Here is a 14,902-nt window from a genome sequence, read left to right as displayed (position 1 = left end):
TGTGATTTAAATTTTGCTTGCAATACATTTTGTTTCGTCAGGGTACACGGTTACTTTTCAAAACGTGATCCGACACTGAATGCTCAAGCAGCGTAATTTACACTTAGAAAACTCCTGATGTTGCTATAACAATGCAAAAAGCATTTACCAATTTACTTGAAGTGAAAATCAGTGCACCTTTCCTGTTTAATATATCAATTGCTCGATCTTGCAGAACATCTCAGGTTTTTAAATCCATAAGGATCTCTTTCTCGCGGCAGTGATGACGATCTCGCACTTTTCGCTCTTGAACTATGTACATCACTTAAAGCATGATTGCGTCACTCAAGGCCAACTAGAAGGCCTGGACTGGGACATATCCTAAAGACCACACCCACCAAGAACAAATAAATCAATCTGATTGGCTGATGAATCTGACTATCTGACTTTAGATGCCTATTCACTTACACTGTTGAGGGATTCTGTGGAAAGTCTGAAGGCCTGACGGGGTGGAGCTCAGACTTACGCGCTACTTCGGCTTCGAGCATGCGATTTGTGAAACAGCTGTCACACTTTGCTTGTAAGCATCGAGGAATAAATTCTGATTAGATACATTTTTTTGCTATTCGTTTGTAGATTCATTAGGAGTTGAAAGTGATTGAAAATACATAGGCAAAAATGTCAATGAAAATGAAAGGATGAAAACATTTTATTTATTAGGCTTTACTGGCCCTGAGAAATCACCACTTGTGGTGATATGGACTGATTCAATAGCTGTCTTGGAAAGCATACAATCAACAACAATTGTCAGAGAAGATTTATTCATTGAACTGCACATTTGTTTAGACTTCATAGAGGTGGTATTGATGTACAGTTTTGTTGATCAGCTCATGAGGGACTGAAAGGAAATGAGTGTGCTGATAAACTAGCAAAAACTTTACTAGTTGCACTTAGAAAAGGAGAAGGAAAAGCTCAGATTAAGAAGAAAGGAATGGAGATATGGCAGAAAAGGTGGGAGGAAGACCAGAAAGGAAGGGGATATCATAAAATACAAAAGTTGATCATAACAAAGAACTATAAAGAAAGGAACAGAAGGGAGGAAATCATCATAACAAGACTCATATTGGATCACACAGGATTAAATGGCACTCTGTTTGTACTGGGGAAAAGGAACAGTGATAAGTGTGTGAACTGTGGAGTTATAGAAAATGTTGAGCATATCATATTGTATTGTACCATGTATGGAGTGGAAAGAGAAAGGCCATGTGATAAAGTCCGAGAGGCGGGACGGGAGTGGGATCTGATGGGGATACTGGGAGCAGAAGGAGAGGGAGAGAGGGTAAGAATCACCAGGAAGGCACTGTTTACTTTCTTAAATGATACAAATGATTAAATGATAAATGGTGGGTAGAATTTAAGAATTAGGGTAAAATGACATGATGTTGTACACTCTTGTACAGTAGGTGGCGGTACACACATTAAATTTGATTGCGATCCGCCAGTAAACCGACAGAGTAGAAGAAACACACACACACACACACACACACACACACACACACACACACACACACACACTCACTCACTCTCTCTCTCTCTCTCTCTCTCTCTCTCTCTCTCTCTCTCTCTCTCTCTCTCTCTCTCTCTCCTGACCAGTTAGTGGCGGTAATCCACCTTTTTTTGAATGAAATAAAACTCAAGAAGAAGAAGAATGAAGTTGAAATAACACGGACTGATGGCTTCAACAGGAGCTTATACTATCAATTAACAATCTCGGAGCTCACGGTAGGTCTGTCTTTACTCTGTAGGATTGTAAGTTATCGTTAAAAATCAATTCGTCTATTCAATGATTGAATGTATTTTACTTCCGGAAGCAGACTGTTGCGCTGCATTACAGTTCATCAACCTTTGTTACTGCAAACATAAAGCCGGTCTGTTTTTATTATATGTGCATGTGTTATAAATGTTCTTGAGTATATTCCTGTGCTCATTATTTTACAAGACTCACACAAACACACTCAATTCAGTGAATAATGTAGAAGCTGTAAACACATTCTTGTGCAGATGCCTCATATTTGATCATTTACCTGGTGTTTTAATATGTAAATCACTGTGCCTGAGATATATATATATATACTGGCGGCCAAAAGTTTGAAATAATGTACAGATTTTGCTGTTTCGCTAGGAAATTGGTACTTTAATTCATCAAAGTATCATTCAACTGATCACAAAGTATAGTCAGGACATTACTGATGTGAAAAACAGCACCATCACTATTTGAAAAAAGTCATTTTTTTGATCAAATCTAGACAGGCCCCATTTCCAGCAGCCATCACTCCAACACCTTATCCTTGAGTAATCATGCTAAATTGCTAATTTGGTACTAGAAAATCACTTGACATTATATCAAACACCGCTGAAAGCTTTATTAAATTAAGTTTAACATTGTCTTTGTGTTTGTTTTTGAGTTGCCACAGTATGCAATAGACTGGCATGTCTTAAGGTCAATATTAGTTCAAAAATGGAAAAAAGAAACAGCTTTCTCTAGAAACTCATCAGTCAATCATTGTTTTGAGGAATGAAGGCTATACAATGTTTGAAATTGCCAAAAAACTGAAGATTTCTTACAAAGATGTACACTACAGTCTTCAAAGACAAAGGACAACTGGCTCTAACAAGGACAGAAAGAGATGTGGAAGGTCAGATGTACAACTAAACAAGAGGATAAGTACATCAGAGTCTCTAGTTTGAGAAACAGCCGCCTCACATGTCCTCAGCTGACAGCTTCATTGAATTCTACCCGCTCAACACCAGTTTCATGTACAACAGTAAAGAGAAGACTCAGGGGTGCAGGCCTTATGGGAAGAATTGCAAAGAAAAAGCCACTTTTGAAACAGAAAAACAAAAAGAAAATGTTAGAGTGGGCAAAGAAACACAGACATTGGGCAACAGATAATTGGAAAAGAGTGTTATGGATCTTAACCCCATTGAGCTTTTGTGGGATCAGCTAGACTGTAATGTGCGTGAGAAGTGCCCGACAAGACAGCCACATCTATGACAAGTGCTACAGGAAGCGTGGGATGAAATGTCACCTGAGTATCTGGACAAACTGACAGCTAGAATGCCAAGGATCTGCAAAGCTGTCATTGCTGCACATGGAGGATTTTTTGATGAGAACTCTTTTGTAGTTTAAGAAGTTCTGAACATTATTTTCAAATTGTAACAGTAATTTTTCATGTTATTAATGTCCTGACTATACATTGTGATCAGTTGAATGCCACTTTGTATTGAAGTACCAATTTCTTTAAATAAGTGCAAAATCTGTACATTATTCCAAACTTTTGGCCGCCTGTATATGTAATGTGCAGATGCCTCATATTTTATTGTTTACACTGTGTTTTGTCTTACTGTACATTATTTAATATGTAAATCACTGTGCCTGATATATACCTGACATTTAAAATAGCAGTGAGGTTCGGCAATTAGTTTGGACCAAGTTCGTAGTAAAAGACCCCATAAAAAGACCTCACTGCTATTTTTATTGCAAGGATAATATAATAAAGTATTCCTGTAACGGTGCTCTTTTCTAACCCTTCACAAGAAATTAGGGCTGCAACAATACACAAAATTCACAGTTCGGTATGTACCTCTGTTTTAGGGTCATGGTTCGGTACGGTTTTGGTACAGCAGGGAAAACAAAGAATCTCTCTTTAAATTATTTGTTTTGAAAACACAGTGGCTGATGGGCAATAATTCTTATTGTGAAGGCTCATTTATACATGACTGCACTATTTCTTAAATGAAATTACAATACAAAAAATTAAGAGCATCTTATATGCACATTGTATAAAACATAGATTAATAATAAAAGTAAAAACAAAAGTTCAAATATAATAATTGTAACAAAATTAAGACATTAGCAGTGCAGATTTCTGTGTCTTTTGTCTTTCAGCTCACCACTTGTACTTCTCACTCAATTTTCAAATGTTTTGTTTTCAGGAAAATCAGAATATCCACATTATCAGAGGAGAGGGCTGATCTGTTAGAACTGACAATGTCCCCTGCTGGACAATTACAACACGTGCTTGTTTATATAGAGTGGACACTATAGAATTGCTGAAATGTGTTCTTGTAGGAACTTTATAACGGGTCTCAAGCACTTTAAGCAGATGCTTATATCCTGTGTTTTTGGCAACTGAGTATGGTCACATATCTGCAGCAATAAATACTAGGGATGGGCGATACCACTTATTTTCGATCCGATACCAATAATTTCAAGTCCAATATCGTTGATACCAATACTGATACTTCTATTAAACTGATTTTGTTTGCAATTTTCTTGGGATGAAATGGGTAATTAAAAATATTATTTTTAGTCATAATTCAAGTCATTAATTATTATTTTGTTTTTTTACATTTGTGAGCCTAAACAGAAAAATATTAGACTTCCGTGTTGTTTACCTCTACAAAAATTAACCATGGTTTCACTACAGTAACTATACTTTAACCACAGTATTTAGTTAAACCATAGTCACCACAATATTTCTGTAGTAAAACCATGGTTCCTTGTTTATTCTGGTGAGTGTGTATATCGTGCCAAATGCGTGTGTGAACACAGCGCTGCAACAGCTGACTGATCAAATTACAGACACAGAACAACAATACCCGGACTCAGTTATTATTATTCTTGGGGATTTTAACAAAGCAAATCTCACACGTGAACTGCCCAAATACAAACAGCACATTACATGCCCCACCAGAGACAGGAACATACTGGATCATTGCTACACAACAATAAAGGATGCATATCGCTCTGTCCCTAGAGCAGCTTTGGTTCATATTCTTCCAAACTACAGACAAACTAAAATCTGCTAAGCCAGTATTAAGGACTGTAAAGAGATGGACAAATGAAGCAGAGCGGGAACTAAAAACCTGCTTTGACTGCACGGATTGGAGTGTTTTTGAGGCTGCAGACACCAATCTGGACGAGCTCACAGATACTGTTACATCATATATCAGTTTCTGTGAGGATATGTGCATTCCTACTAGGACTTATTTAAAGTTCAACAACGACAAACCGTGGTTTACAGTAGAGCTCAGGCAGCTTCGCCAGGCCAAAGAGGATGCTTACAGGGGTGGAGATAAAGTCTTGTACAATCAGGCCAGGAACACACTGAATAAGGGAATCAGAGTGGCTAAAAAAGAAGTTTTCAGCTAACGACCCAGCATCAGTGTGGAGTGGCATGAAACAACTCACAAATTACAGGAATCCTACCCCCAACCCTATGGTGGATCAACAACTGGCTGACGACCTGAATGTGTTCTACTGCAGATTTGAAAGGCCCAATCTCACATCCTACACCCACTCTGATCTTCACACAAACACCAACACCTCCTGCAACCCCCCTCCTCCCCCCTCCTGCTACTCAACCTGCACTTAAGATCTGTGAAGATGATGTGTGCCGTTCCTTTCTGAAACAAAAGACGAGGAAAGCTTCAGGCCCAGATGGTGTCTCACCAGCGTGTCTTCGATCCTGTGCTAACCAGCTGGCCCCCAGCTTCACACAGATCTTCAATAGATCACTGGAGCAGTGTGAAGTCCCATGCTGCTTCAAACGCTCAGTCATTATTCCTGTCCCAAAGAAACCAAAAATCACAGGTCTTAATGACTACAGACCTGTCGCCCTGACGTCTGTGGTCATGAAATCATTTGAGACTGGTGTTGGCCCACCTGAAGAACATCAGTGGACCCTTTCTAGATCCCCTTTAATTTGCTTATCGAGCAAACAGGTCTGTGGATGATGCAGTCAACATGGGATTGCATCATATCCTGCAACATCTGGACAGACCAGGGACATATGCAAGGATCCTTTTTGTGGACTTCAGTTCAGCTTTCATCATCATCCCAGCTATACTCCAGAATAAATTACACCAACTCTCCGTTCCCATGTCTATCTGTCAGTGGATTACCAGCTTTCTGACGGACAGGCAGCAGCTTGTGAGACTGGGGAAACTCACTATCAGCACTGGTGTCCCCCAGGGATGTGTGCTCTTCCCACTACTCTTCTCCCTCTACACCAATGACTGCATCGCCAAGGACCCCTCTGTCAAGCTCCTGAAGTTTGCAGACGACACTACTGTCATCGGCTTCATCCGAGATGACGATGAGTCTGCATACAGAAGGGAGGTTGAACAGCTGGCTGTCTGGTGCAGTCAAAACAACCTTGAGCTGAACACGCTCAAAACGGTGGAGATGATTGTGGACTTTAGGAGGAACACCCCAACACTGAACCCCCTCACCATTCTAAACAGCACTGTAGCAGCAGTGGAGTCATTCAGGTTCCTGGGCACTACCATCTCACAGGACCTGAAGTGGGAGACACACATTGACTCCATTGTGAAAAAGGCCCAGCAGAGGTTGTACTTCCTTCGCCAGCTGAGGCAGTTCAACCTGCCACAGTCGCTGCTGATTCAGTTTTACTCAGCAGTCATTGAGTCTGTCTTTTGCACTTCAGTAACTGTCTGGTTTGGTTCAGCTATGAGATCAGACATCAGAAGACTACAAAGGACAGTTCGGACTGCTGAGAGGATTATTGGTTGCCCCCTGCCCCCCCTTCAAGAACTATACACTCCCAGAATGAGGAAAAAGGCTGGAAAAATAACTCTGGACCCCACTCACCCTGCCCACTACCTTTTTGAATTGTTGCCTTCTGGCCGACGCTTCAGAACTATGAGCACCAGAACCGGTGGCCCCTAATTAGGCTGATTAAGCTTGAGAGGCTTAATCAGTCTAATTAGGGGCCAGGTGTGCGGAATCATGACCCGCCATCATCATGGTGCTGCCCAGTGGTCGCTCAGGAAAACTGTGGATAAAAGACACAGGACGTATATTTATTCATCAGTGCTCTTAACTAATTTCACTCGCATAAAGAGCCAGATTCTATATTCCTCAAAATGCATCTAAACATAGAAAGAACATAATGAAATAGTTATGCCAAATTAGCTTAATAAAATCTTTAACTGCGTTCAAGATATTAATCTCTGATGGTTGAATGCTGAAGTGTTTTGACAATGGGAAAATAGTAGAACAGCAACAGCGCCACCTGCTGTGCAGAGGTGAAATAGTTTTTCCGTTTCATTTCGTTCAGTCTCTGTCTGAATAGAGCTTTCGTCCGAAGTTCGTCTCTCAAAAAAACGGCACTCTTTTGGTATGAATAGGCCTTTAGGAAGGCCATTAATGACTACTGATGTGTGATGAGGATCTGAGACCCCGTTTACACCTGGAAAAAGATAATACGTTTTTTGGGGTGAATTATAAAGTATACTTCGGCTGTCAGCATTCCGAATCGCTCTGCGCACAGTATGCGTGATGCAAATTTCGTCATCAGTACAGTCTGTTTGGACTAACCTCACACTTTTCTCGACACATTGATGCAGTCTTCATCTGGCCACATCACCAAGCAGTCGTTGGCATGTGTCGAACGCATTCGTGTTAGCTCTTGTTTAGAATAGTATACTTTGAAAAGCAACGCGGTCGACCTTACGTGAGCCGATCCGGAACGCACAAAAACTAAGTATACCCTAGCCTTCAGTCCCATGAGAATTGAAGAGGTTGCAAAGTCTTCTTTCATTTTTCTTTATTTTGTGAAATGTATTTATTTGTGATTCATAATTTCTTCAAGAAGCGATTAATGAGGGGCTTTCAAAGTATGTTGTGAAATGCAAGTATAAAAATACAGTAAATCAGTGAAGGATAAAAATAAGTAAATGTGATTATAAATACAGAAATGCAAAAACTAAAGCAAAGAAACTCATAGGTGTTAATTCATAAAAATTTTTATTTTATTTTGGCAGGTCTGATCTTCACTACCACACAGTGATTCTGAATCCACATTTAGAGAAATTCACCAGTAAATGCTCAGAATATTCCTGTCATCTCTGAATCAAAGACACATTTCCAGAAGAGCAGGACAAACTTCAATCGTGTCAACAATTTCTGACATACTACAGCAAAGATGGACTTTATTAAAGAGGAGAGAGAGGACACGGGTTATCCAGAAATATACATAGTGAAAATTGAAGATACTGAGGAACAAACAGGTTAGTGTCTATTCTTGACTCTTCATTAATAACCACGGATGTGTTATGAGTGTCTCTGACCCTGTTTACACCAGGAAAGAAATTCAGGGGCGAGTAATGTGTTTTATAGTGTGCCTAGCTTTTTTCTTTTTTTTCCCCTTTTTTTTTCTTTTTTTAAACTTCTATTGGCATACAACTCTCCCAACTGAATTGCCGCACATTGGTTTCCCGTATTTGAGTAAGACTGAAAGCAGAGCGTTGTGGAGAAAGAAAGCAATCCCAAATGGATATCCAACAGTTTTTTGAAAAAAACACACCCCACGCAATTCGTCAGATTTGTCTGGACTTTCGGACTGCAGCCCCAGTCCGAAAGTTCATCTGACCCAGGTGGAATGTTTGTACTTGGACAGGTTAACATGTTATTCCATAGCAGCTTTCGGCTGGTGACAGTAAGCCAGAGGCAAATATGTAAAACTACAGCTAGTGTCCTCAAAGCTTGTGAATGAATTAAGCTGTATTTCTTTAGTTTTTTTATGTCTTCTGTTAAAGCAGCTGTTTAACACACAATATTAGCTGTTATTATCAACATTACTCTGGACAGTACCAAATATTTAATTAAATCAAAGAGTAATACACTCACAAAGAACTTAATTAGAAACACATGTACACCTACTTATTCATGGGATTATCTAATCAGCCAATCGTGTGGCAGCAGTGCAGTGCATAAAATCATGCAGATATGGGTCAGGAGCTTCAGTTAAAGTTTACATCAACCACCAGAATGGGGAGAAAAATGTGATCTCAGTGATTTCTGGCATGATTGTTGGTGCTAGACATTTTCACTCACCACAGTCTCTAGAGTTTACTCCGAATGGTGCCAAAAACAAAAAACATCCAGTGAGCTGCAGTTCTGTGGACGGAAATGCCTTGTTGATGAGAGAGGTCAACGGAGAATGGCCAGACTGGTTCGAGCTGACGGAAAGGGTTTACACACAATGTACATCCAACACATTGCATCCAAATATTTTAAACTGTTCAACCAAGCACATCAGTACCATAACTATCAAACAGTCATGAAATATTCATGAATTAAACTGTTTACTCACAATTTTGCTCACAAGTCCAAGTGTTTTAACCGCCCCATTCTTCAAAAACATTTCCTTTGCAAAGCTTGAATCGTATTATGACTGGTTCACAAGCAGTCCATGTTGATATTAGCCGCAAGAACAGTAAGACGCAGAGCAGCTGAATGAAGCCAAACATAGTGTCCTTTTCTGAGTTGTGACTGACACTGCATCTTTTAAAAGTGGCGTGATAAACATGACAACGGTCAAAGATGTCTGTGTAATGCATGTTATATGCACAAAAAACTTCTAAATAGTCCAGATGGGTCTCCTTTCATGTTCAGATATAATTAGTAACACTAAGCCGGTCTCTCTCCCTGTTTACGATATGAACTGAACGCCAGTGGGTGGGGCCAAGGGTGCAATGACACATGGTCTGGGGCATGTAAATACAACTGAGCAATATCTTGTGACATCACGGACACAGTTTTCAAAATGAGACTTTTCAGCAGGGTGGGAACTATAAATACTCTTTAGACTGGGGACGAAGTTTTGAGTTCTAAAATTTACAATATGTTTTTATGGTACAGTTCCCACTTAGATGTCTAAATATCAAGGAAAATTAGATTTTCCATTTCATGACCCCTTTATGCTCTGTAGTTTTCACAAGCAGAATCAAAGATTTAGTCGCTGAGTTAAAGATTTGATTATTGGCTGAATGTTATAAACAAATGAATCCCTGAGGGAAGAGACTTGCTATTAAATCGGTTGTGACGTGTAATATACAGTAGGTAGATATTAGGCCTAATTTGTAAATTAAGAGTGTGGATATAAACTTGAAATTAGACAAAAACAAGACCAACACTGACTGATACAAAAAGCACAGAAATAAAATATCTGTACAGTCCAGAAACGAGAAATGCAGCAGGTGTATTTTGAGAAAGATATGACGTAGACTGTTTTAAATAGTCATCTTCACCCTGCAGCAGAACAGCTCTGAAAATAATAATAACCGTAATGATTTTGCTGCTATTCATATCAAATGCCATTAGCATGTCAAATTAATGTTTTTACGTTTTTAAAAACATTACCTAAATGTATAGGCCTACTTGAATTTTGGATTCTGATCAGCTCCGATTTCCAGCCACATGTATAACTGGGGTTTAACAAAGATTATTAGGTTTCATTCAGCACTTCATCTCTAAATGTGAAATAATGAGAGAAACTGCGCTTTTTTTATTGTGGTAACTTGTGCTCTGTCCCTTTACATTAAACAGTGTCTACGCTGCATGGAGAGATGAGAGAGAAATGCACTGAGAGAGATGGATTTACAGTCTTATAGAAATTAACTGGTGATTTCATGTGTTCCAGACATGTTCAAACGAAAAGTAAACAAATTGGGAATTTCGTGCACTGTGATTGTGAACTGTGGAATGTGCGATGATACTTAGTTGCATAAGATGTGCAATCCTGCTCCGAAATTCCTGACGTGGGGGTTTTTCACCTGCAATTTTCTACACAGTGGCAATTGATGCTGCTAAGACACTTGGAAAAGAGGCACCCAGTATATTATGTGCTTGCGTGTGTTTGCGAGCTAAATATAATCGTGCTCGCTCGTCTAGAGTGCTTGGCTAGAAGACTGTGTTCGCTCTGTAATTTTTGTGCTCTCTCGCTTGTCTGCTTGCACTAATGCTATAAAAGCAGTGCTGGCCCAAATCTCTCTCACACTGGCCACGGGCCATTGGGCAGTCCTTGTTGTCGAGCCCTGGTATTAAAAGCACACATTTCTTTGATCTTTGAAAAGCATATCTAAGGCTGAGACAAAAGTTAGTAGGACATTTTATCTTTAGTTTCAGGAATAGTTCAAGATTTATTATATAAATGGCACCTCACAGATGTAACATTTAAACTTTTATTATAAAGTGTATTATATTTAGATATTTCGAAGCATGGCCATACGTATAGACCTTATTCACAGCAGTGCCATCTTTGATTTTTGATGGGAATGACAACGAGGCTGTGATTTTTACATGTTAAAAATCAAAGATGCCACTACTGTGAATAAGATCAATTCACAGTGCTCTGGGCTGAGCCCTGAATATCCACTGACACTTGAACCACCCCTGCACCAAAGCTGTTTATTTTCCTGACACAAACGTTGCATTTTTTTAAAGAGATATATATATATATATATTAGTTGATATTTAACTATCCAGATATGTACCTAGATATTTCGCACATCGCATTCCAGCAGGATGCTTATTTATCACTACTGGAGTTACTATGACTTCATGTCTTGTTTTTGCTGATCACCAGTTCTTTGGTTTTTATTTATATTCAACTCCTATGCACCATTTCAGTAAAGCATTTGCTCAGTTCATACTGAATTTAGATCTATATATTGAAGTCTTTTCCATTGTTCTTGTGCAGGAAGCTCACCAGGGGCCTGGGTGGCTCAGTGGTAAAAGACGATGGCTACCACCCCTGGAGTTCACTAGTTCGAATCCCAGGGCGTGCTGAGTGACTCCAGCCAGGTCTCCTAAGCGGACCAAATTGGCCCGGTTGCTAGGGAGGGTAGAGTCACATGGGGTAACCTCCTTCTGGTCGCTATAATGTGGTTAGTTCTCGGTGGGGCACGTGGTGAGTTGAGCGCGGATGCCGCGGTGGATGGCGTAAAGCCTCCACACGCACTATGTCTCCATGGCAATGCACTCAGTAAAGCCACGTGATAAGAAGCGTGGATTGATGGTCTCAGACATGGAGGCAACTGGGATTCGTCCTCCGCCACCCGGACTGAGGCGAATCACCACGCGACCACGAGGACTTAAAAGCATACTGGGAATTGGGCATTCCAAATTGGGTGAAAAAAAAAAATTAAGGTTACAGATACTGAGAAATCCCATGTATTAACAAGACCTTCGTCTGACATATCGCAGGACTAATTTTCTTTTCAATTTACATTTGTCGTCCTTAAATTATTATTATTGACCATTTCATTTTTTTCTTTTAGGCCTGATGGAAGTAAAAACGGAAAGTCAAGAACTAGATGAAGTGGAGGAGGAAAATTTGTATCAGTTTAGCTGCTCACAGACTGAAAATAATTCCTCACAACAAACAACTGAAAGGACAGAAGCCACAAATTGTTACACCTGCCCTTATTGTGAAAAGAGTTTCACACGTAGATCAACCCTAAAGGAACACATAAGAATACACACTGGAGAGAATCCTTTCACTTGTGCTCAGTGTGGAAATAGTTTCAGACAAAAAGGACAACTTACCAGTCACATGAGAATTCACTCTGGAGAGAAGCCTTACAAATGCTCTCAGTGTGGAAGGAGTTTCTCAAGGAAAGAACACCTTAAAAGGCACATGATCGTTCACGTGGAAGAGAGGCCGGTCACATGCCGTAAATGCGGACAGACATTTAAATATTTAAAAGGACAATGTCATCTTCACTCTCTGCACCCTGAAGAAAAGTCATTAAACTGTGATCAGTGCGATAAAAGTTTGATCTCGGAATCAGACCTGCAAATTCACAAGAAGCCCCATTTGTGCTCTTTCTGTGGAAAGAGGTTTTCATGCCAGAACTGTTTCAAAGAACACCAGGAAATTCATACTGGGAAAACTTATGTGTGCCCTGAGTGTGGTGATGTCTTTAGAGGAGCCGGCAACTTGAAATTACACCAGAGAGTTCATATTAAAGAAAAACCAAGTGTTTATAATGTGTGCAGAGTTTCACTCACTCAGGAATCCTGAAAATGAATGGAGAAAATCCTTACAGTCTTCAAGTGGGAAGTTTCACCACATCATGCACTCAATTGAAAAAAAAAAAAAAAAAGCATTGTGGAAAAATGTCACTGTGAGCTGCTCTTCAGGTTCATCTTCAGGTCCAATGCTTTGTATAGTGTGAATTTCAGGTAAACGTAAAGATGAATGAAATTGCTCTTTTTGTTTTTAGGAATTACTTTCTTTTATTATGGTTAGTAGCAGTAATAGAAATATATATATATAGAAATGTCTATTATTGTAATATCTCCTTTCAGTAACATTTTTGTTACATCTTGCTGTTGAAATGTGCTGATGCATTGAGGATTTGAGAATGGAATAGACTTTCTTACAACAAGATTATAAAGGCTTAACAAGTCAACTACTAAGTGGATGAAAAAAAATATACAGTTTCTAAGGAAATACATTTTGGTGATTCCAGTATTCATATAACATTTTTGCTGTGTGAAAACAACTCTAACTTGGGCATGGTTCAAAATACATCTGTTTTTTTTTATTCTGTCCATGATTATATCATGGAAAACCTGGAATTGTAAGGGAATTTCAAAATTGTAATTTCCGGGGGTCACGTGATGCCACCTAACCAAGAGGAGCAATCCACGTCTCTCCCACTCAAACTACCCTTTTAAAGTTTGCTCATATTTTTAGACAAATTTATATGAAACGATTCCGTGACAATGCCTAGCAGAGGCAGTGATCTCCGAAATGTGGTAAAGATGGGTAAAACAACTAAAAGACGTAAAAGGTGAAGGGTTAGCGGAGACTATGAATGTGGAAGATGGGGAACATGCACACGAGCAAGCCCAACAGGGGTTTAATTATGGAAAACTTGTCTGACATAACGAGACACATAACCGCCGTCATGGATAAGTTCGATACTTTTTTAAGCCGAATGAATGACATCGCAAAAAAGTCGAAACCTGAGATTCGGGAGCAGAGGACAAACTTGCTTCGACCAAGATGAAATTAACAAACGCTTTACAATGCTTAGACGAGCTGTCAGCTAAAGCGGATGATTTTGATAATAGATCCAGACGAGAGAACCTGATCATTCTAAATTTTCCTGAAAGTTTGGAGGGCGCAAATCCCATCAATTATTTTCAGTCTTGGCTACCTGTTTTCCTGGGCTTGGACAGAGAGATGGAACTGATACGCCTGGACAGTGTACACAGACTGGGGAGGCCCAGCTCGCAACGGCCTGGGCGTCGTCCGAGACCGGTGATAATGAAACTACATTATTTCCAGGATACGGGCAAGATCATCAATACAGCTAAAATGAAGGGTCCGCTGTTGTTCCAGGGGAATGATATTTCCTTAGTGCAGGACTTTTCGCAGTCAGTGCAGCAGAGAAGACGGGGGTTTAATGCTGTCTACGAAAATCTCAAGAAATGGAACATAAAGTTCAGAATGTCCTTCCACGACTGATTGTGACTGCCCAGGGAAGGAGGATGACTTCCTGGCTAAACTAGGGAATTCTCTTAACTCAGCGAGTTAAGGTCTGTCGGTCAAACCAATGTGATGCTCAATGGCTATGTTTAATTACTGATATCTGAGAACAATTTTGTTGTCCTTGTTTGACAGTTCTCAGGGTGGTCTTACTAAGTTTTACTGTCAAAAATGTTTCACTATGTTAAGCGTAGTGATGCTGAGCGGTAAATGTCATAGCTGGGTGCCTTTGCCGAGGACTATGTGAGTGGGGGGGTTGGGATTTCTTTTTTTCTTTTTTCTCTTGGCCGGATATTTTTTTTTTTTCGTTTAGTGCGAGACTCTTCCTTAGTGGTAAAACTACTCCAGTAGCATGTTCCCCTGTTGACTTATGTCTTTGTTATTTTCTTTTATGGTTAATATTTGTCTTGGTTGCTGTTGCACCAATGAAAAGCAGTTGTTATGCGTTCTGGATTTTGTCCCTTGGGGATTTAACTGGGGTGGGTGGCCCATTTTTTGTGGATTGGTTTTTTGCTTTGCATTTCATTTGCAGTATTCCTATTTTTGTTATT

General features: G+C 39.7%; 2 protein-coding genes across 3 annotated transcripts in view; one reads left to right on the top strand and one right to left on the bottom strand.

The window, feature by feature from the left end:
* LOC127440893 (gastrula zinc finger protein XlCGF49.1-like) overlaps positions 1–9,180 on the bottom strand; it is a 28,046-nt gene extending 18,866 nt beyond the window's left edge. Inside the window, exons 1-2 of the mRNA XM_051697983.1 lie at positions 9,162–9,180; positions 8,903–9,027 (exon numbers count right to left, since the gene is read on the bottom strand). The gene's annotated coding sequence lies outside the window, so the exon portion shown is untranslated. The remainder of the gene's footprint in view (positions 1–8,902; positions 9,028–9,161) is intronic.
* The window catches only part of LOC127440895 (gastrula zinc finger protein XlCGF7.1-like), a 40,624-nt gene continuing 27,333 nt past the window's right edge, over positions 1,612–14,902 (top strand). Inside the window, exons 1-2 of one of the 2 annotated variants that reach the window (XM_051697986.1) lie at positions 1,612–1,761; positions 7,831–8,076. In XM_051697986.1, coding sequence (XP_051553946.1) covers positions 7,992–8,076 — 85 coding nt within the window. In that variant the 5' untranslated portion in view covers positions 1,612–1,761; positions 7,831–7,991. The remainder of the gene's footprint in view (positions 1,762–7,830; positions 8,077–14,902) is intronic. The other variant, XM_051697985.1, reaches the window with a different exon arrangement.

Source organism: Myxocyprinus asiaticus, chromosome 5 (assembly GCF_019703515.2).
Source record: "Myxocyprinus asiaticus isolate MX2 ecotype Aquarium Trade chromosome 5, UBuf_Myxa_2, whole genome shotgun sequence".
Classification (NCBI taxonomy): Eukaryota; Metazoa; Chordata; class Actinopteri; order Cypriniformes; family Catostomidae; genus Myxocyprinus; species Myxocyprinus asiaticus.
Note: the sequence above shows the minus strand (reverse complement) of the source record. Positions and strands in the feature narration are given on the sequence as shown.